Source organism: Aptenodytes forsteri, unplaced genomic scaffold (genome assembly GCF_000699145.1).
Source record: "Aptenodytes forsteri isolate BGI_AS27 unplaced genomic scaffold, ASM69914v1 Scaffold282, whole genome shotgun sequence".
Classification (NCBI taxonomy): domain Eukaryota; kingdom Metazoa; phylum Chordata; class Aves; order Sphenisciformes; family Spheniscidae; genus Aptenodytes; species Aptenodytes forsteri.
The window spans coordinates 2,610,817-2,634,941 of record NW_008794089.1 but is presented as its reverse complement, the minus strand read 5'-3'; the positions used below and the strand labels follow the sequence as shown (position 1 = coordinate 2,634,941).

Here is a 24,125-nt window from a genome sequence, read left to right as displayed (position 1 = left end):
AAAGCTTTTCACAGTACTGATTACAGAGGGAGCCTGACCATCAATTAAACCTCCTCTCTCTGAACCTTTGTTTTTCAGACAAGGAAGGGCACATAGGGAAGCTTCGGAGAAGATCCAAAAATAGCAGGTGGCTGTCACTGCTGCGCTGTGCTCCGTTTTAATCATCAGATTGGAGAAATAGCATGTCTCGGTTGCACAGGGATGTACAAATGTAGGTCTACTGTTTAAATGCCAGAAATGGGTATGGAGAGATATGGGTTGTATATATGAGATTGCAGCTCCTGACAGACCTTTCTGCCTCAGTTTTCTCATGCAACACTCTTACCTTTCCACTTGGTTATTTAAAAGTTTTAGAAGACACTAATGGTCTTCTTATAAAGGTGTTGCAATGACGTATATTTTATTGCACTTTCTGGTGAGTAATTAAGATGTTTGCTTTCATTCACCAAACTTAATAAATCAGAAGAATTTGCTCCAGTACAGATAAATACTGGGAATTTAGCCAGCAAAGGGAATGTTGACTGTGCTGTTTGGGTTTTGTTTGTTTGTTTTTAAATTGTGAGGGTTTTTTGCTTGGGTTTGGTTTCTTACATTTAGAAACCTTTGGTTTTCTGCTTTTCAGTTTGTTATAGGTGGCAAAGAAGGCACGTTGGCTTTCTTTGATATTGGTCAAATACCAACTAAAAAGACTCATATTTTGTTCATTTTAAGTAATTGCCATGATTTCATGAACAATAGACTTCTTTTGAAAGGGGGCAACCTAATTAATGCAGAAGAACTCTTTCATTGCTGCTATCTCAATATCAAATGTATGGTATAAAAAAAGCTATCCTCCGCCAGAAGCCACATGCTGCCTCATTAAAAACAAAAACAGGAAACATTTTATTTACTTTGAAAAAGACCGTATTAAAATAGAAATAGGGGAAGGGAGGAGAGGCTGCAGCTGTTGCAGTCAAAGTTTCAACTACAGAGCTCTTTTTTTTTTTTTTTTTTTAAACTTGTCAAATTTCACAAGTTCATGTAGCTTTTGGTTTGCAGAGGTGTGCATATGTTTACATATATTTACTGGTTTTACTTCATGCCACCAGAGAGTACTCATTTAATAAATCAAGTGCTGTTATATAAGGTTAGAAGTGATGGTCAAAACCAAACATTCTTGGTTTGCTTTTCAGTAGTGGGACTTTCACTTGAACGTAGATTTCAGTTATTTGGCTTCCAGTGCATATGCTTCAACATGATTAATAAATTCTTTTAGTTAATCTGAATGGCAGTGCCACTTAATGTGCAATTGGACGAGTCAAAACATCAACCACCCCAGAACTGAGGGCCAAGCAATCTGTACAGTATTAGCTTTGCGCTGATGCCAAGCAGTCAGCCAAATTTGAGTCTAAAAACTGAAAGAAAATGCATTTCACTTAATTATGTATTTTTGGCTATTTAAATATCCAAAATCATTTTCACCAATTACACATATTTGTTTTGTTCTCTACTACAAAAATCAAAAGGTAATTCATACAATTAAGCTGATCAAAAGAGAAGCTGTTTAATACTTGTTGTTCAACAGTATTTGAAACTCCCAAAAGAAATCAGTGAACTTAACTGCTTTGCCTTCCATACTTGCATCCTACTCCCAAAATGCAAAGGGATTCACATCTCTAATTACCTGCTGGTTTGTAAGTCATAGAAATAAACCAGCTCCGTGGTTTTGGTGCCATCTTACTGCATCTCCAGTAACTTACAGCCTATAGGAAATCTGTGCAACTTTTATGCCTATCAGTAGCTCAAGCTAGATGTTCTTGTTCTGTCTGTTGTTCTCCAATCCTGTCTCTTTAAGTGTTTTCAGAACCCTCATGTGGCATTATAGCCTGCTCCATCTTTATCCCATGCTAGACTTGGTTTCCATTCTGGGAGAGTTGTTTTGGATCAGCTGTGGAACACTGGGCCAACAATAAAGATGACCGCTGGCTGGGTGACTGCCATCTCTGCAAGAAATGTTTCCCAAACTAGTTTTTTTTTTCTTTCTGATACTGATTGGATGTTCTGATCTCACAACACCACCCTCCTATTATAGACAAGGTGGTAGAACATAATGTCTGTCATCTGTTAAACTTGTTTGATTATGCATCCACATGTTTATCTTCTTTGCTAGGCCTGGTCCAAGACCTGCAGTCAGACCCTGTGGTCCCTTTCTGTTCATCGATGCCTGGTCTAGAGCAGCACTTTGCTTGGATCCACGTATGCTTTTTCCTGCAGTTGTTTTCAGTATCAACTGCATTGAGTCCAATTCAGAGTGTAAATACTTGTCTGCATATTTGGGTATGAAAATGTTTGGGTGTTCAGAACATTCAGGTGACTGCAGCTAGTATATGAAGAATGTGGAAGTTTGGGTTTATTCTCCGAGTGGGCAAAAGTGGAAGAGGATACCAGAGGGGCGAAATGATTGAAATTCCCTGGGGCCAGAAATTTACATTAAAAAGAAGAGAGAACCAAGAACCCTCTACCTCCTTGCTGCTAATTGACTCCTTCAGGCTCTCTGAGGTGGAAATATTGCATGCCGATATAGCGCAAGTAAGGGAAATGTATGTTAGGGAAGTCTAGAGCACATGATGCATGAAAAAAGGCTGAGGGAAACTGGTTTGTTCAGCCTCCAGAAGAAAAGGTGAACGGGAGATCATATTGCTGTCTTCAACTTCCTAATGGGAGGGCAGAGAGGAGACAGAACCAGACTCTTCTTTAAGGTAAGCAGGGATAGGAAAAGAAGCAACAACCACAATTTGCAAGACAGGACATCCCGGTTTGAGACTGGAAAAGAAAATTTCACCACAAGAGTGGTCAAGCACTGGAAGAGGTTGCCCAGAGAAGTTGTGAGTCTCCATCCTGGGAGATGCTCAACATAGACTGGAAAGGGCCTTGAGCAACCTGAGCAAATCTAACCTACTCTGAGTGAGAGGTTGGACCAGATGACTTTGAAAAGTCCCTTCCAACTGAAATAGTTCTGTGAATCTATAGCTTTTATTCAGTTGGTCTGTGAGGTATGGGGATTGACTGGGTGCATTACTGTTTGGGCAGGTGAGGTCTAGGGGAAGAAGAGTGTTTAGAAATACCATTTAATTTATATAGGCTCCTTAAACTTTATTTGCTTGTGCTGTGGTTTTGAGAGGCTCTATAAGCTGTCTCTCTTCTTCTCTTTTAACTTGAGGATACATGGTTTTCCTGTGTCTGCCGTTAACACTACATGTAAGTGCATCCGTGTTGAGATTGATACCTCAAAATCGAGCCTCAGTGCAACAGGAATTGTTAAAAGACTGAACGGGACGTCACTGGTGCACTGAGTGAGCACAGCCAGACACAGGCTTCAAAAGATAGACTCGAATGGCTTGCCTTACGAAGGTCTTGGAGATAGAGTACAAATTAGGATATTTTTATGTATTCTGTCCTAATTATATTCTCATGCTCAGAAAGATTAAAGAAAGAACAAACATGACTTTCTTTTAATAAGAGGTTAATAAGGACATGGGGGAACGGGCACCTACACACTGCTTTCTTCAAACACACAACATGCTGTGATGCATAATATTTCTAAAAATGGGAGAAATGCTGAGATGTTCAGATTGACATTTCAGTGCCTGTCTGATTTCAGTGTCTGTCTGAAATACAGGGTTCAATAATCCTATTATGTGTCTGGCACACTCCTCCTTCTTCAGCAACGTGCCTCCCATAACTGCTGTAATAAGACAGAACAGCCAAAGCCTAATTCTGTGTGCCTCATCCTATCATTCAGCAAAGTTATATCGTCATCAGATGCAATCTATTGTTTTCTTTCCTGCTGTGGTATTGATTTTTCTAACCTTTCCTAATGTTAAATTTGTTTGGCTTTTTAACTTTCTTACCAAAGGTTAATGTTATTAAGTTGAGCAGGTATCTATAAAACTACAAGCATTATTGCCTATCTTGCAATTGTTATACTGTTGTTTCATTAAACCCTGGCTGCACCGGAAAGCTCTGTCTTGAAGATTTTTGTCATTCAGGTGTGATACAGTGAAGGTTGACAAGAACTGCATTTGAATTGTCATCCAATTCTGTGGTATCAAATATTGGATTTCATATGTCAGGAGCAACAGATTTATCTAAAACTCTCTTACCATCAGTGAACATGAACTGCACAGATATTAATTGCAGCGAGGCTGTAGAGAGGATGCAGGAAGATGCGAGTGCTGCTGCCTGTCCTCTTCCCCAGTACAGTCTGACCATGCCAGTCTCTGCCGTTGTGGCAAAAGGAGCAGATCTAAAACCTCTGCCAATTCCAGAACTGGTTATCTGCTTGATGTGGAAAGAGAATGAGAAATCACGGTTTAATTTGAAGGAAGCAGTGGCTTTAATGGTGGAACTCTGTCAACATTTTTCAGTATGATCTACAGCAGTACTTGTATAAAGTGTCAAAGGTGTAGGACAGTGAGTAAACAGTTTCAGGATACCACTGTTAAGCCAGGTTTCAGTTTTAGTTCCTGCTGCCACAGTACCCTCTTAGTATCAATATCACTGGTACCGTAACCTGCCTTTAATGAATTGTGTATTTGACATCCCATTTACACATTTAGATTGCATTTCTGTGACGTGTGTTTGAGGCCGTTTATTGTGAATATGTGCAAAAGACAATAGCAGGGCTGAACATAGGATGTCTATGTGTGGTGCATCATGGCTTTCTTCTGGAGCTGTGGTAAATGACCTACGGTGCTCTCCAGCCACCATGCTGAAGTTATCTTGCCTTGGTAGTACCTTGTAGTTGCTCTGAAATATTTTTCTTATCAAAGAACATCCTGAGAAGCTAGGCAAGAGCTAACCTCAAGTGAAATGTTTTTAATAGTAGAAAGCATAAAATAATAAATAATAAAGTAATTTAAGCTGTTGTAGATCATCACTTAAAAAAAAAAAAACAACCAGATAATTTGGTCTTCCCTGGGTGCAAAGCAGAATTGCAGCCTACCTGCAGCTGCCAAAACGTGACTGTCCAAGGAGATCAGGCTTGTTAGTGACTACAGGAAGGAGTATTTCAAAGTGCTGGGGGAGAGTGGGGGTTAAATCTTTTATTTATAAATTGGTACCTATGAAGCACTTACTTCTGCCAGCGCTGTGAAGCCAAGGAATGGCCCTGGCAAAAGATAAAAAGACCTTCTTCTCTACTGCTAATTTAAGAGCTGGTTATTCAGGTTCTGTCTCTTCTCCCGTGCTCAGCAGTAGCTGTCCCTGCCATTGATTTAGTCTTCATCTGTCACGTTCTCGTGCTGTTCAAAGGCTGGGGAGGTTCTGTCTGTTCACAGTTTCTCACAGCTTGGTCTCTCTTGCCACTATCAATGCCGATAACGAGACTGAGAGCACCCCATTCTTGGTGAATGAGACATCTTTTCATTTAGAGTGGCTTTGATTAACAAATTCCCTTCAGTAGTTTTCAGATCCAATTGTGAGCTTTCTGGGTGGGCCTGAACATCCCTATAACTTTCTTGGGCTTCCTTGGTGTCTCTGGCTGGCATCGCACAACTCACATGTTCATTACAGACTCCAGATGGCGTGTCCCTTCTCCCCCTGCCAGTTTTATGTTTTGGTCTTTCCTGGTGAAGACTGGAGACATGGCAGCTCTTCAAGTTGTTTGACGCTTAGCACTGAGTCCAGGCTCCGGCTGCATTTTCCCTAGCCTCTTTGTGGTGGCAGCAGCACCACTTCTGCAAGGGACGTCTTTGTTTACATGTGCTGTTGCAGCTATATGATGCATCACCTCAGCGGGCCTGGGTATTTAGAGCATATCAGGTGTCAGAAAGGCTACCGCTTTTGACCAGGTTTCCTTTCAGAAGTTTTTGAGGAGGGTGGAGAAGAGGTATAGTAAAAAGCATGCCGTTATCTCCTCCCTTACCTCTTCCACTTCATCCGAATCCCCTACTGCATGATGGTTTTGTTCGGTTTCGTGTGCATTCTGGCTGTGCGGGGAAGCATTTCAGTGATGGTGTATGTCTTCCTATTGGAGGCTCACTGTTTTGTTGCATGCAATCCACTAAAGTCCATCCATGCACTGATCTGAGAAATTTTGTGTTCTGTACCTTTATTTTTACTACTAAGGTAGAGGCAACTTTAACATTTTGGGGTTTTTTTCTGATGTAACAAAATAATGTACTTTATACACACAGGCACACATACAAAGATTCTGTAGTCTGAATGCTTTTCTCTTATCAGTTGTTATTGTGTATAGCAGAAACATAAAATCTGTCAGATAAAGACAAAGCTAGGAGGCTTTTAAGGGGACCTTGAAGTGGTAGGAGAGGGAACCTCTAAATCCAGCGTGTATGGTTCTTATTTTAATTTACGATGCTGTATTGGGTATTTTGTATCCTTGAAACCTCTTTGAATAGTGACTTTGTGGTAGATATACTCCACTTTTCCTTACTCAGCTTTTTATCAGAGGCTTAGGAATTGCTTTTGCTTTCAATTAAGAAATCCGAACTCCTGCTCTTCTCCACTTTAACATGCTCTCATCCATATTACCCCACTGCAAGGAAACTGTTGTTGTATCACTGCAAATTAACTAGTACAACTGCACTGGTTCCGGGAAGCTTGAACATTTTTGTATGCTTACATTTATACACATTTGAATATACGTAGCAGAAACGTAGTAACTGTAGCACCAGAGAGGACAGTCATTTTCCTGGAACCTGATCCTGGAAGTTACTGATCACCCAGGGCTCACTACACCATAACTTGTCCATCCAGCAGAGCATCGTAGAACATGCTTATCCAAACTCACAAATGTACTCTATGGGTTTTGAATATCTACTCCTGTGCCTATCAAACTGCTGTTTCGTAATAATTTGTTCAGCTGGGACCTATGATCTTTGGGCTCTGCAAAGTTAATAGTCTTTTACTTAATTCTGCATCTCCATGCAGACTCTTAAAGAGTTTGTTGACTGCAGTTAATTTCACCAAAGACAGCATTAGTTCTCGAAATTGAAAGATGACTGACGTTATTTTTTTTCCCTTTCTGTTTTGCTGCTTCTTCACTAGGGATGTGAGTTAATTGAGACCATGGATCAGGACCTCACAGATTTCACCAAGTGCCTTCAGATACTCCAGAAAAAGATAGAGAAGAAGGGCCTCCAGGTAAAGGCAACACATCTTTGGTTCTTAGTAATTACTCTTCCTCTCAATGTATTTAGGTTTATGTTTTAAGTTTGCACTGAAATGAAACAATATTTTCTGTAGCCTTGCCATTCTGTGGTTTTGCCATAATTTACTGCACACCTTGTAAGCATTGATGCTTCTGCTAAAAGGAATTACAGTGTAAGGTGTTGAACAAGCACTGGCTTTCTTAAAAGGCAGCTTGTATTGATTTCTGTTAATGAACTACCTAAAGTGCAGAAGAGCTGTTGTGGCTGGTGTTCAAAGGAAGAGTCCCACTTTGGCATGTAAATATATTTTCAAGTCTTGGCACACTGAACCTTGATGTTCATCTCCTTCCTCTCCCCTCCCAAAGGTGAGACGGGAGGGGGAATCTTATCCTGCCAGTGTTACATACGGTAAGCAATACCTCCTTCTGCAAAAGGTTCCCCTGGAATCAAAGGGAACCTTTGCAGGGCAAGCAGTGCACTAAACTTAAAAGGAGCCATATGGAGTTGTCAGCTGCTCATTTCATTGGAAAGGTGAAGAAGGCAACGTTCCCCCTCCCCTTCCACATTTTGGTTTCAGAGGCCCGCTTGTTTTGTCTCTCTAAGATGCGAAGTTAAAATTCCTTGGGAATTTCCAACATGATGAGTCGATGGCAGATGTGCTCTTGGGATTGCTCCCCTTTCCCCCCCATGCAGCAGTCATTCGTAAGGGCTGAACTCTCTTTTCTGCTCTGTACCTACAGGTGAAAGGGATTGAGAGGAAACAGCTGCTGCATCCTTTTACCAACAGTGAGGGCAAGACTCATGTAAGGAAATGAAAAAAACAGCACAAGATGGAAGGAGATGCGTAAAGCTCCTCTTTTCCCATTTTCATTGTAGCAGGATAGGAAAGTTGCCCTACTTCCTGAGATCACTGTACTCCAACAAAGTAGCAAGAGATGGAGATGCCAATACCACTCCCTCTTTCTTCTCTCCTCACTCCAGGCTGATAAATAATTAACCAGTTTTTGCTTAAGCTATTTTGAAATGTCTTGATCTTCTAAAGGAAATATATGTCCATGGGGCATTTCAGAGTGCTGTCACACAATGGCCATCTGCAGTTGCGTCTCCTCTTGCCGCCCTCAATGCATACTGTTGTTCATGAGGTTTTTTCCCCCATCAGTATAGACAGAGATGGGAGAGTTTCTCCATACACTTCTCTTATCTGGCTGTGAGCGAGGAAACTCCTTATATGATAATTTTTTTTTTTGCCTATAATTTATCATCACAAGAGCACAGAGGGGTGTCTTGCCATCTAGGACACGAATGATAATGAGCGCCGTCAGAACAGAGGAGCCACCTATGTCTAGGATTTGTTTTGATTTTGGCAAGTAAGGTGCTTCTCTCGTAACAGAATTACCCTTAGAATGAAGGAGAACTTGAGTGTTTCCTGGACTCGGTTCATTATCAAATCCCAGCTATTGCTGTAGAGGGATTTTTTTTAAGCTATCACAAGAGGTTTTATAATAAATAATCAATGTGTGGTTAAAATAAGAGCAATGGGAACATGACAGCTACAGATGTGTTTCAACAATAAGTAGCCTATTTGTAAAACTTTGAATTCTTTGATCACTCTCCTAGGTAAAGCCCTGTTAAGTTGGCTAAAGGATACTGCGTTGTAACAAGCCAGAGTGTAATTGCAGTAATTGTGTAGAGTTCATGCCAATGTACTAAACCTAAGATTTCAGTTCAGTTATATTTTCATGCTGTTATAGGTAAGATGTGCTTTAAATACAATCTGAGTTTTTCAGAGGTGCAAGAAGTAATACAGAAATGTTTTCTAAAACTAAGTACCATGTTCTTAAGTCCTAGCTGCTTCTTGCTTGCAGTGTCTGTTCCATAAAACATAATAAGATGCTATCAGCTGATTCATGCACACTAGCTAAAGCATACATTTCCTTTTTTGGTCTTCTGCATTTTCTGACATAAGGAGTTTCAAGTCATTGATTCAACTTAGGCAAATAATATGTGAAACTTAAGCAAAAGGAACCCAAAATTATATCACAACTGTATAAATTACTAGTTTAGGTTCCAATTTGCTCTTTGTTCTGAAGCATTAGGTATAATTTGTTAGTAGGAAGCTTGGTGATTCTTCTGGATGTCCTGATAATGCAGTGCTTAGCTTGATGCCTGTTCCCCCAGTAACCCAGAGATTCTGAGCACTTGCAACATATACTGGCCTCAGTTTATGGATGCAACCACTTGGCCTTTCTGAAACTCTAGCCTCTTTAAATACCTAAATCTGCACTTAATTTAGGTGTCTTTACGAGTAACATTCTGGCATAAAAATGTCAAGTTGTAAGAAAACAGGCTGTTGAAGCCATAGATCTAAAATCTTCAAGGAGAACACAAATCTCTTCAGAGAAGAAAGCTGCCATTGAATTCTGTGGTCACCTGGGAAGTACATACAGCTGAGAAGAAAGGAAGGTCTGGGGTCTGAAAACTAGCAGTGGATAGAGAAGGGGTTCTTCATTTGCATTTGCATTTTTGGCCTGAAGTACAAACTTGCATGTGACAATGGTTTTTTTTTTTCCTTCTGGAAAAAATATCATAAAAGCTTTCCTTTTAACTGAGAGTATTAACTAGGTGGAATATGTCTTCCCAGTTCCAGGAAAAATATGTGTCTCCAGCTTTGATTTTTACCCACTCTGTCTAGCTTATTCAGAGCACTTGTCAAAGAGGAATATGACAAAAGAGACACTACAAATCTGTTTCCCCATGATTTATCGTTGAAGTTACTAAACAAGGAAAATATCTCTTTAGTATCTTTAAAAAAAAATTGATACCACGGTCATGCTGTGTTTGCTGCTCTTTCTGGGTAGCAATATGTTAAGCTAGGAAATTAATTACATTCAATGTATACCATGGATCCACAATCCTGTGACATAGTTTGTCTGGATGAAATTCAACTGTGGGGAGCTGATGTATTTGAAACAGATGTTCGTCCGTTGGTTAGAGAATAAATTGTCATTTATCTGCTGTACTGAACGGATAAAATTTCTACTCTGATCTATCAGTCACCTCTATGGAGGTTCTATGTCAAGGAGGTTTTTGAGCTCACGTGAACATATGGGGGCAATATTTTGTTCCAAAGGAATTAAGTTTGTGTAATTTACTTTCCATGTCTCTGCACCTCCGTCATCCTCCTCCTCTTCCTTCCTGCTCACCCAAATAGCTTTTGAACAAATAATTTTAGAACAGAGGAACAGAGTACTGAAAGATAATCATGTCGAACAGCTTTCTTAGAGGTTACCTGTGTGGGAGTGAAGGTGAGATAGACACTCAGTGCCCCCACTGGAGAGAAGGCTGCAAGTTAGTTTAGATCTGACTGGTTGTTGGAGAATACAGTTTGAGAAGAGGCCTTAGAAATGCCTTTACTACAAGGAAAGATGCAATTGGAGTTGACGGTCAACTGAGACACAAATCTGGGAGAAAAAACACCTTGTTAGTTCTTGAACTCCTTGTTTGATATAAACAGCAGTAATTCTGTCTTCTAGAATAATTAGCCAAATTCATAACTGTTTTTTCTTTATGTCTCAAATAAAAACTCTTAGAATAGTTTCTGAATCCTCAGGGTCATTAATTTCTGGTTTACATTGCATATTTGGGTCGCATAGCCAAGTCATGCAGAAAGCAGCATTGGGGTCATTTTGTGATATCTAAGTCACCTAATTATATGTATTTAAAATTACATACTGCAGTAAATGTTAGAACAAGCAGTACTCTTTATGTGTGCCAGCTAGAATCAGTCTTAATTTTTCCTCTCCACAGCCCTAATTCATTTGTGAGTTGCACTGTAGTGGATGGGTGAAGCAGTGAAGTACCACAAACAGAATCTGACTCCTGAAGTTTCTTTCCAACCTAAAGGCTGTTAGATATTTCTCTTCCTCTTTCTGCATGACTGTGAGTATGCATGCACGCACATGCATGTGCATGTATGTATATAAACACAGAAATTTGCTGGCAGTATACCTTCCTGGCCCTATGTGATGCTTTTTTTAATGTCTTTATAACTCTGTCTTTATTTATGCCATGTGTTTCTTTTACGTTGTTTATGGTCTATTGAACACTTAGGTGTGCACATTTTGCTTTACTGCTTTAATCGCTATTTTATCCATTCTGTGGTTATGTGAGTACTTTCCTTTCTTCATTACAAGACCTTCAAGTAAACTTATTTACAGTCATTTCTGTCTGGTACTACTTTCTGGTCTTAATTTTCTCTCATGTAACACAAGCTATTTCAAGAAACCAACTGAACTGGCAAAATGATAGGCATGGTTACAATATCTCTTAGTTAGAGATCAACAGATCTTGCATTAAAAGTGAACATTATTATCTTCCATTTGCAGATGGGAAAGCAGAAGTACAGAAGCAACTTGTCCACAGTCTCCCAGTGTGCTAGTGGTACAGCTGGGGGTGATGGTCCAATTCCCAATGTTCATCAAGTGCTCTTTCCATAACAGTGTCCCTGGTCTGACTCACAGGCAGCTCATAGCAGCTCACGCCAGTGAGAAGTGGAAGCGTGTTTATCAATTATGCAGCTCCATGAAGAATCCTCATAACGTAAAGATAGATTTAAGCCATTATCTCTATCTCAGAGTTCTTTAACTGTTTAATGTAAAATACCATTTACTCTTAAAACTAAGCTCTGGGACTTTTCATTTAACTTTATTATCTTTTCTGCTTAAAAAAAGTTAAAGCAGCTCATTTGGTTATATGGTCTGAAGATATAAAAAATGAATTTTATTGAAACCTACATGCCTTTTAGTGGTTTAATGTTAGTGTGTTTAAATTGATAAAAGCATCAGCGTCAATATGAAAAAGTGAAAAAACCCAAACCAACTCTTCCTAAAAACCCTTTGCAGTAAAGGGATACTATACTAACATTTCCATTTTAAAATTACACTTTAAAGGTTCAATCTGTCAGCAGTCTAGGATATTACTTCTTTTAAGTGAATGCAAGCATTCTTCCCTTTGCCCTTTTAAAGAAAGTGTCAAATCAGTCCACTTTCTTTTCTGTTGAGGGAGGCTAAACTAAACATAATGTTGGTGAAGTCCTGTGTTTATAAAGTGCTGAAGAGAAGGCAATGAAGTGATGTATATGTACCACCTTCAGCTGTGCAGTGTTCAAACAGCTTATTAAGCACTCTGTGGTTTGTCTTTACACGAAGAAAAAGACCCTGAAGGAAAACAGAAAATACTCTAAAATGAAGTTCAGAAAGTATTTTAAAAGAGAATGATTTTTCACATAAAGAGCAGTCCCATGTAGAAAGGGTATAACTATTGCAAGTACCAGGCTCTGTTCGGCTTAGCTTTGGTTTTGTCTATCAGTTGAGGTTATTCCTGATGACGCATCATTTTTGTAACAGTAAATATATCAGCTTCAGTTCCTGACTGAATCATAATTTTGCTGCTCACGTTAATAGTTGGTAATTTCATGCCGGATCACTACTTGTTTTCACTTCTGAAAACTTTTGGGGACCCAGAACAGTAGCGGGAATGGCTTTTAAAGGAAAGCCTAGGGATGAGGACAGGCCATTACCAGGATTTGGGAACAGGGAAGTAACTAAATACCATAAAACAGGGTGAGAGGCAGTCTGGAAGATACCAAAGCTGGCATGGAGCGGGAGTGTGAAGCTTTTATAAGGACCCTGAATCTTGTGGCTCTATTTCCAAATTCCATATAGGAGGCAGGGCTAAGAATGAACCTGTTCTGTTTTGGTGGCACTGTCGAGTTTTTCTTCTTAATGCCTCACAGGAGGAGAATAGAAAATGCAAATGAGATATATTTTAGGGGAAGTTAAATATGTGTAATGAAAAGGTTTCTATACTGTCAAGTGCTGTATCAAAAGATTTTCATGAGTTATTAATAGTAATCCTCTTCATAAACCTTTCCTGTCAGAAAGAAACAAATGGATCTAAAGTGTTTCCTGTTAATTCCCACTTCTAAAATGTAGAATTTCATAATACCTTTCAACAGGAGTAAATCCCTCCTATAGGGTGTACAGACGTACCCTTGAGCGCTGACTATTTTGACTCTAAGGTCCAAACCCATCTCCCAGGAATGCAGTATCTAACCCATCTTTCCTACTGTTGAATTATTTTAAGGCTTCCCATTGTAAGGGTATGGCAAAGTACATTTCTTGTAATACAGGATATCAGAACTTGCCAGTTCCCGAAGAGAAACACCCTAATTTCATGTGAAGGAAGCAGGCTGTATACCTGTTCTACTACAGCTGTGGGCATCAAGACACACTGACTATCTTTGTGTTAGAATAATTTCATGCAAAGTGGGTGTCTGTAAGAACACAGTTCATCACATACTGAGAAATTTTCTTATGTAATCCTTGTATACTCTACTGGGGCTGGTATTTGGTCTATGAAGATAATTTAAAGAAAAAAAGCAGAAGCAGAGTGGGATTTCTGGAGAATGCGTTGATTTTTGTTTGTTTAAAAAAGATAAACCCCATATCAAGCTTTGGGGAGGGGAAGAACGGGGGAAAAAAATACCATTTATTTAGGCAGTTCAGGGGATGGGAGAGATCAAGGATACGCTCATTAATGAGACTGTGGAAGCTAATAAGGCAGCCAGCTACTGTTCTCTCAACTTAGTCAAAGGCTAAACATATTTGAAACAGAAAACATGAGGTTACAACAGGCAATTTACTGTTCCCTTTGTAATCACCAATTTTGTCCTGTTTATAACTATTTTTGATAGGAGAGGTGATTCTCCTCTCCCCTCCAGCCCCTTCGGCTTTCCAGGAGCACAGCTTCCCTGAGAGTAGCTATTGCTGATGTAACTGCCTCGATCCGGGGAAAGTGGTTGGGCTACACTGACATACCACTGTTCTCAAAAGACTGTCGTACTTGCATTGACAGAGTCTTGGAGGTGGATGTTGTAGCAGGAAATCTTGAACAGCCATAGGTTTTGACACCAGGAATTTCTCTGCAGTTCAAGGACTGAGAGCTCAGTTTGTTGCCTGAGATTTTCATAAATAACTTGGTTTATTTTTTTCCTGCTTGACACATGAATACTGTGGTGTTATGAAATCTCCCGTAAGTTAGGAGTATTCTTATGAAATTCTGTTTAGTTAATGGGATGTAAGTTTATAATCAAGCATGTTAAGAAAATTTTGCTGGTACAGCACATTTTAACTGCAGATTATAATAGGGCATTTTTTACATCTCAAATATGATTTCTTCCTACTAAATTGAGATGCTTGTCAAGAGTAAGTGACAGGTTTTTGGCTATTGGTGAGATAGTTTTGTAAAAAACTTTAGCAGTTTTCTACATCCGTGAGTGTAGAAACACTGGCTTTAGAGAGAACAGTTTCATAACTTCATAAACTGCAGTGAGCTGGTCCTTCAAGCAGTAGGTGAATCAACGAATTAACCAATTAAGCTTTTTCTGTGGCTTCTTTTTTTTTGTCCTGTTGAAGGAAACATTTAACATAAGTAAATGCATATAAGAACTCTTCCTTACTGGTTTTGGTTTGGGTTTTTTTTTCTCCCATGACATTTTCCCCATTTTTGTAACGTTGTGTGGCCTTTGAACAGTCAAGAGAAACAGTAAAATTGTAATATTGGTCAAATCTTTTGAAGCCGTGGTGGGTCTTTCTCTTTTTTTCTTTTCCTTACCTAGAAAGGAGTATTGGGGACGGAGGGGAGAGGAAGGTATTAAGACTGTTGCAAAGTAAAAGTGTGTGGCTGGTGCTACACAGAAAAGGTTTAGCCTGTGGTCCTGAGGCCTCACTGTCTTCTCCAATCCTTTGACTTTCCCTGACCTTTTACTCTGGACCTCTTGGCTGACACCAGCAGTGTTCAAGAAGGGACGGAGGGGCTTACACTAATTTAACTCTTCACAAATATTGTGAAAATGCGGTAGCCTGGTAATACTTGCAAGGCCCCTACAGTATTCCCACTGTAAAAAAGGCAGTAGCACAAGCTCAATAGAGGTAGGGATTGAAGGGCCTTCATAGCAGAGCCACACTGGCAACCAGGCTTTGCTAGTTCTGGTGCTCACACTGTTCTTTTTTTAATCAGCTACCTTTTAATTTGACTTTGTCACTGCTAAGGAGGAGACTCGGGGGATGGTCTCTTCAACTTGCTTGAAGAACCCATCGAGCTTCCCTTTTAAACAACTGAACAACTAAGCACTGAACAATTAAAGCTAAATATTTTGTGCAAATTAAATGTGAGCATAAAATGTTTACAGCTTCACAAGCACCTCCAGTTTAAGAAATCATGCTTCATTTCTTTTTAAGTGCATGGCTAAATTTATACGGTCTAGAGGACAGTGTAGAAAAATAAAATAGATTCTGTAGTGGGTGTAAGCTGACATTATTCAGGCTATGTTTAGCTTACCTGCTATAAATACTGAACCTACTCTGAAAACAAAAATTGGCATCCAAGGTCCTAACCTACTTCCTTCAATATAAGAATATCTCCAGCCTCTTAGAAACAAATGTATAAATTCAAGACTTCTTTCTGCAAATCTGCACTCCCATGGAAAAAAAAAAAATCTGTTCTGCCCAAGTATTCAGTGAAATCACTCAAAAGAGGAACGATTCGCAGAATAGGGCCTGAGAGACACGGGAAAAATTTTCCGTCTTTAGTTTCAGATCTTATATCTTTCCCTTGAGTGTAATAGGACAGGCTATTATCCCCTTGTTCATCATGAAGATTAATGTTCAGACCAGCTGAAAAGATTACTGTTCTGTTGGGACCTATCGGGAGATCTTCAGACCTGTGTGAACCCAAGTTTAAACTTTTTAAATAGCAGAGCTAACGTCTCATTCTAGTTAGGCACAAACGCCTCTTTTGCTATTATCTCCTCTGTGATGCTGCTGCAGGAGAGTGAGGATGCCCTACAGCTCTGTATTATTTGTGGCATCTTTTATACAGACTTCATTGCTAAATGTTAAGATACGCAGGGAAAGCACCTGAGCCATTAACTCTTACTCCGATGAAAAAAAAAAATAGCATCACCCTTAAATGGAAATGGAGATTTTTTTAATTTCCTTTTCTGTATTTCATACGGAATGTTTTCCCTTAAAAATCTGTGATTCTTTCCTTAAAATCTGATACCTAAATTTAACGTGACAGAATGGAAATAAAAATAGGCAGAAAATTAAAGAACAGACACATCTGGTTTAGGAAGCCACAGGAAAAGATCTCGCCTCTCATAGTGTTGAGGTCTGCTTTCTCTGTTCATCTGGGTATAAGTGCCTGTGGGCTGCTGGTGGAGAGTTTCATACAGCAACCCTTGTCTACAGAAAATCTACCCTGTTGCCTTGAAATACCACAGGTTTGTGTAGCCTCCTTTGTAGGCTTTCCAAGGGTCCCAGACCAGCGTCTGGGCAGGAGCTGAAACAAAACCACACAAAGGTGTGGTGGGAAAGGAAAGGGAGCTTTGTGGCCGAGAGAGGCACATCTTATGTTCATCTCAGCCTTCTAGAGTAGCAGAAATAATAATGAGTTAAGCGATGAGGGTTATTAGTTAGGCTGAAGTAGGGACTTGTATTGGGTTTGTGTGCCCAGGTGCTGGGGGGTGGCTGCAGGGGTCTCTGAGGAGAGGCCAGGCCGGGGCTGCCCCACGCCGGACTCAGCCGGCTCCAGCGGCCCCACCGCAGGGCACAGCTGAGCCCCTCGGCCACGGGCGGGCGCCTCGGGGAAAGCGCAGCTAAGAAAGGGCAGAATGCTGCCCAGGGGCAGGAGGGGCTCCAGCCGCCCCTGGAGGGATTCCTCTGGAGAGCCCCTGCCAGGGCAGGTGGATATTTCCTGAGGGAGCTGCGGCCTGTGGAGAGCCCACGCTGGAGCAGGTATCCACTTTGCAGCCATGGAGGACCATGGTGGAGCAGATATCCACACTGCAGCCGGTGGAGGGCCCCATGCCAAAGCAGGTAGATGTGCACTGAAGGAAGCTGCAGCCTGTGGAGAGGAGCCCACGCAGGAGCAGGCTCCTGGCAGGAGCTACAGCCTGTGGGGGACACATGCTGGAGCAGTTTGTTCCTGAAGGACTGTACCCCATGGAGAGGACCCCACACTATAGCAGGGGAACAACATGAGAAGGAAGGAGAGGCAGAGAGGAGCTGTTATGGACTGACCACAGCCCCCCATTCCCCTGTGCTGCTCAGGGAAGTGGGGAGATAGAGGACTCAGGAATGAAGGAGTGAAGTTGGGCCTGGGAAAAAGAGGGGTGGTGGAAAGGTGGTTTTAGTTTTGTCTTTTTTTTCTCTCTAACTTGATTTTTAATTGGCAATGAATTAAATTAATTTTCCCCAAGTCGAGTCTCTTTTGCCTGTGATGGTAATTGGTAATTAACGATCTCCCTGTCCTTGTCTCGACCCATGAGCTTTTTCATCTTATTTTCTCCCCCTGTCCTGTTGAGGAGGGGGAGTGAGAGAGCAGCTGGGGTGGGTGCCTGGCTGCCATCCAAGGTTAACCCACCACAGGACTGTAAAGGAAATCAAAGAGAAGTTGTCAGGGCTCATGGAGGTGTGCAGAGGCGCACACACTCTCACTGATATGTGTCCTGGGATATATATCCTGTTTGTGAGCTAGCAGGCAGAACTTACAGTGTCTCTGATCCATCAGGTCCTGAGTAGCCAGAGACTTTCCTGTACAAGACTGTCTCTCTGCCAGCGTGCTGCAGCAGGAGCCACAGTCCAGGCAAGGCTCCCTTATCTGGATCTGATCTGTATCCCTTTGGGGGAATAATGAAGGCTTTTAGGAAGAGTCTTCACAGCAAAGAGCCTCTTCCCTGTGCAGTGCCCTTCCCACCTGCTGACCCTGCGGAACTGGGTTAACCTTCAACACAGGCTGCAGGCTGGCTCTAGTTGAGGAGTGTGGGATGACAGGTGTCAGCATGGCGGGCTGGGGGTCCTGCTCACAGGGAGGTGGTGGGTTGTAGTTGTGTTGTCCTGCTGATCTTGTGACAACATGGAAACATGTTGGAGGGAGGGGAAGGAAGGCTACTTCAGTAAAGACTGACAGCCAGAGTTAAGCGCAATGTGAAATGCAAAGCTCACAACAAACAGATTCTCTTGAAGAAGATAGGATTGCTTTTTTTCCCTCCCTTGAGTTGTTCATTGATGGGAGTTTTTAGTTAGTTTGTTTTTCCTTTTTTTAATCCTGGAGGCAGTATATGAAGAGATTAAAAACACAGCATGTGCCAAACACAGCTTTTGGCACTAGATGCGAGTGGATATGAGATCGTTAAAGAGATTTTCTAGACCATTTTAGCATAGTCTTTTGAGGGCCTCTTGCATTGCTGCTAATACAGGGCTTGCTTGCTTAGGGATATGATAGTTTACAGTGATTGGTTTTACATTTCTGTAGGGTGATGCCGCAGTACGCGCTGTGGATTACAGTGGTTCAGCTGTGGGAACAGAAAGGTTAGCCTGATGCTTGTGAATGTCTTTTCATACTGTTGTAAAAGACAAGGAGATTTTATGGTTTTTCAGAAGACACATGATTGATAGTCCTGGAATCCTTGTTCGTGCACAGAATAAATGTGTCAGGGTCAAAACCAGCACACATTTTCCTCCAAAGCCTCAGTGAACAGATTGCTCTAAGAGGTTTAGTGCGCTTTTGACTACTCACAACAGCATGGAGTCTGTTTTGCCTACTCACAACAGTCTGGAGTAGGGACAAGCCCTTCACCTAGAAAATCTGAGGCAACAAGGAGTTCCAATGACCCTGATCTCACATGCAGCATGAATTGTAGAGCTGCGCTCCAGCTGACCGGCAGTAGCAGAGCGGGAGTTATTGCTGTCCCTAATCTACCTGAGGCACAGGGAGTACTGTTTGATCCAGGTCATACAGGAATATTCAGCACAAGAGCAAGCAGTTAAATTCAGATTGCTTGGGGTCCAGCAGTTCACGTGGATTTTGTAGATTAGGTTTCTGTAAGTAAGAAAGAATAAAGTCAATATTTATGAAGTTTATGTTCCACAAACTTTATGCCAGATGATGTTATATACACCCTCAAAAGTTCCATTTACCTGCAGGAGAGAGCAAAGCCAAAGCACTGAAATGAAATCAAGTCATTTGACTAGAGATGTAAACACAAGGCAATAGTAGAACCAAGATTAAAATCTTTCCAGCTACTCAAATCTGTGACTGGATTTTGAGATTATCTTTCCGTTTTCCATCTTACCATCATACACATTGCTTGTTTTAAGCAGAGAAATGCAATCTGTTTGCATGCTTATTGTCATTAGCAGAAAGAATTAACCTCTTATTTGAAATAAAAAGGGTTACAAATAGAGAAAGCACTTGGGTAAAAATGTAAGAAAATGAGCGTAAGAAGCAAGAAATGCTTTGTGAAGGAGCTGGAAGAATATAATATAAAGATTAGTGGAATCAATGAGGTGATGATGAAGCTGATTGAAGGTTATCATCTCAGGTACACAGACAGGATGGCAGCCTTCGGCTGAGAGCTCTTGTTCCCATGAAGAGTCAGATGGTTGAAGCAACAAGCAAATTCCGGCTAGAGTAAAGAGGAGTCTACCTGAGCAAAGTTCAGATGCTGCTGTGTGGCTGGGCATATCATTCCCGTAGGAAATGAATGCCATACCTTTTATGTAAAACACTGAGCTAGAGAGCCAGTATAATGAACTAAAATGGACAATATTTTGCTATATATTCAGCATTGGGTCATGGGATTTCAGTAGTTCATTAAATTTACATTGCAGTTTTGTGGATGATATATAAAAATGACTGTGATCTGACCAGCACAAGAGCTCTAATTCAGCTATGGGAGAATGAGCTGAAATCTACTCTGGCTCATTTGTTATCAAGGAAAGTGCTTGCTGTGTTTTAAAGTCTTCAGTACTGAAGCCGATGCAGAGACCAGAAATGATATATCTGGATTTTCAAACCACATCCTGAGTCGACAAAATTGCCTTATGAAGAAAAAAAATGCTTTTCTTGTAAACTGGTCAAAATTAATAAAGTGTCAAAGTGATAAAGCAATAATAAATGTAGCATTCACACTACTACTTAATTGTTTGCTTTTCAGCATAATATACTTCAATATATATGTTTCTCGGCATATATATATATACACTTCAACATACTATGCATGTTACTATAATAATTTTATTCTCTATATCATATTCCTCCAAAATTTTAAATTAAAGGAATAGGCTTATGAATGGTAGGAAATTAAGAAAGGCTGTGAAAGGTAAAAAGATATCAGTGAAGTGAGAAGGTGATAAAAGGAAGCTATGTTCGAATCAGATACAGTATCTGACCTGTAACTGGCATAGAAATGTCTTAGGTATTAGCAGTGGATGGCCTCCATGGTCTCAGAGGGAGGGAGGTTTATTCATGGCTCCAGAGCTTTTACGACATCTTGGTTACTGTTGCCTTCCCTTTTTCCTTTAGGGGAGGTCTTTTTTGCCATACATTCAGTGCTACTGGTTGTCAGTAAATGTGTTCCCTTTCACCTACCCACCTCTCTGAGACTTAGGCGTGTTTGCAAGTTGTCTGGCTGAAAATGAGCTCCTGCAAGAAAGTCCTTTGAGTTGTCTGTCCAGAGCCCTACCCATACCCTGGGGAGAGGATTTCTTATCAGAGGTAATGAGCACAGTTTTGAAAAGAATGGGCATCCTTTGCTGTCAGTTCGAGCCTTGGACTTCACTCTTAGATGTCATGGCGATGCTGACATTACAAAGCTAGATATTACACTCTTTTCACCCACCCCAGGCAGTTACCAGCTTCCTGTGTCTTTTTACCCTTCTCCTTAAATACGTGTTCCTCAATCATACAGTGAAAATCTTCTTTGTATTTAACCCAACCATACCAGAAAGAGGAACTTTCTGGTTCAGAACAGCTGGACCACTTTTCACAGCAAGATAGTGTTTAGCAAGCCTGCAAACAGTTTACAGCAAGTTGTCCATTTCAGTAGTCTCTGTGAGAGTGGAAGCAGGAACCTCAGCAACTTCATTCCGACGTGGTGGCAGCCTCAGCTCCCCTTGGTTACTGCGCCCTCTAAATTACAGCTTAGGGGAGAAGGAAGAAGTACATCCCTGAATTGCCAGTACAAAGTCTTTCTTTATGCTTCCCTTCTTTTAACTGCCCTGCTGTTTGGTAGTGACTCCTAAAACTCTTTCAAGAGATACTAATGTATAAGTGTATCATTTAAAGATGACTGAATCCCACCCTTAGATCTTCAACTCTTTCTAAATTAAAGCGCTCTCGCATTTAAAGATGCTGTGCAATATGTTTAAGTCAGGTTATAGATAGACTTAAGAGAATATGGTGCCCTCTACACTGTGCCTGCAATGATCTAAGCTTTTCTTTGTAGTTATTTAGGATTTTTCATCCTTTTTTCAGGAAATGAATGGCACTGTGTGAAAACAAATTGTGTAAGGGGACTGGTGACAGGACATTTAAGTGAAGCATGGACATTTCAATTGAAGTACAGTGTGTTAGTCAAATGCTACCTGCTGGGCTGATTAGCAGTAACAGTATAATTCTGTAGCCTGTGTTATACAGGAAATCATAGTAGAAAAATGAATGGCCTTTCTTGTCTGTAGTGTGGGAATATATAAATGGCCTGTGCTTTGATACTCACTTTGTCTTAGGTTCTGGAATGACCAAGAGTTGTGTATGTGCTGTCATGGCACATCCATTTTCTTAAGTGCTTGGCAGAGCGAGAGGAGCAGTGATTGCAGGGAAGGAACTGATTGTTTTGTTAGTTTGTGATTTTTGTGTTGTGGTTTTTTTAACAGAGGTGGTAGCTTTAGGATGAAAAGGCTCTTGAGGTTTTTGTTGGACTTAGCCTCTCTGTCTTTTTGTTAAATAAACAAAGTGTGTATACCTAGACCTTCAAATAGAGGCTTTAAAAGTCCTACAATGTCTTGATGCCTGTCACTGCTTCCAAGACTACCAGTGAAAGGCAGCACTGTCAGCCATCACAGAAGTGCAGAATTTTAGCTTTTCTCTCTGCCTGCTCCTCTCATACTCCAGCTGGGTTTGTTTGCATACCTGTCACATACTTGTATTTTTCATTTGCACAATTCATGCAAACCCTAAATAATAGCTGCATTCCCTTTTCGGATATCTTTATTAGCCTTGTCCCAACACGCCACAACCCCAAACCTCTGTTTTATGAATGCCTTTTCAATGGAGATGCATGGAGATCTACTCCATGCTAGATTGGTTTTATTTTCTTACTTTTTGGGCACCAATCCATGACATCACTGCACTGTTGCTATTGAACAAAGAGTACAACTTCGGGATCACTTCTGTCATACTTTAAAATACAGAAATTGTTATATTTTTCTTCAACTTGCAGTACTCTGGCAATCTCTATCACAAAAAGATGCAGTCAGTGAGCACTTCATTGTTTCAGATAGGTCCCGTACTTTGCGATGAGTACACATGTGTGAATAACAGAGCAGGATTTGTCTGACATACTGACAGTTTTACAAGGGAAAGAAGACACATTCAGAATGTTATTGCATCATTTTAATTACAAGTCAGAGGGAACTCTGTGCTTCCTTCATTCTTACTTTTTAAACTGTAGAAAACGTCAAAGCCAAAACAAACAAGTTCATGTATGGTGAGGTATATATACCAAGAAACTACACAGTAGTTGCTCAACTTTTTGAAGGCTAGGCTAGGCTAGGCTAATATTTAAGCTTCAGTCCCATTGCTCACAAGAAAAGCAACATATATGTGGATTACTGATCCTTTGCAAAGTCACCTTAACTTCACTGTGGTTCCAGGTTAATGTAGCACATTTTCCCCATGGCCTCCATTGGGGTGGGAGTCATTTTTACTGCTAGTTGACTGGTAGGGAACTGTTGTGGGTGGGTCTTTTTAGTAGTATTATTTTCAGATAATTGATCCATCTTTTTTAATCGCAGTCATCACCAGTCAAACAAAAGCAGTTTGTTTCTACACTGGAATCAATAAAATGGAAAATGTATTATGGCTTAGCCATAAGCTTAGCCGTTAGCTTTTGCTGTTTTGTCTCCTGCTTAAGGATAGGTTTTCCTACCATTCTTATTCTATTGGTTGTATGTAAGGTCTGTGTGATCTGTAATCTGCACAGAAAATACATGCTGTCTGCAGTGCAAGACTAGCTTTTTTGTTTCAGTGTTTGCTGCTAATATAATGTGTTATATTGATCCAGTCTGGCTTCTCAAGTATTTTCCTGATGGTGATGAGAAAGATGGTGTAATTCTTCACCAAAAAGAAAAGAGCTTAATTTTCACGCAAACGAATATTCAACAGAATCGTAAAGCCCTAGCCCTGGTAATAAAAATAGAAGCTGATGCTATTAATACATCATTCCAGATACACAGAACACCGTTATGTGGCTCCTGGGTTGAGTAAAACTTCATGTAATCACAGTGGCCATAGACTTGAGCCCTATAAAGTCGGAAACTTCACCAGATGGCCATTGTCAAGGCAGCTTCTAAAGACTCTACTGCTGCAATGTGTTAGGGCTCTAGATATGATTCACTCAGTGGTAGCTTTTTAAAATACAATTACTGAACATAACTGATCCACATTATGGAAGTAATAATAATAATACTTTGCACTCAGTGACCTTTTATCTGAGGACCCAAAAGCTGTTAACCAAGGCTTTTAAATACTCCCTTTCTGCTTGCAGGAAATAAAGTGTTCAGGGGTTTGATGGAGTGTGAGAGAATTGAGCAACAGCAGTCCATCTCCATGGCCTATTATAAGCAGTCAAGCAGTGCTCTCTGCAGGTCTGCGACTGGGACAGGAGAGCGCTCCTGTTACTGTCCCTGTCCCTGACAGCTGGGACATGATGTGCCAGTCACTTGGGGTGGAACCTCCTACTTCAGTAGTACTTTTAATCTTGAGTAGAATCATAGAATAGAATCATAGAATCATTAAGGTTGGAAAAGACCTCTAAGATCATCGAGTCCAACCGTCGACCCAACACCACCA

General features: G+C 40.7%; 1 protein-coding gene across 1 annotated transcript in view; it reads left to right on the top strand.

Moving 5' to 3' along the window:
• The window catches only part of TPK1 (thiamin pyrophosphokinase 1), a 220,759-nt gene that overhangs the window by 76,382 nt on the left and 120,252 nt on the right, over positions 1-24,125 (top strand). The window contains exon 5 of the mRNA XM_019470914.1: positions 7,048-7,143. Within this exon, the coding sequence (XP_019326459.1) occupies positions 7,069-7,143 (75 nt within the window). The 5' untranslated portion in view covers positions 7,048-7,068. The remainder of the gene's footprint in view (positions 1-7,047; positions 7,144-24,125) is intronic.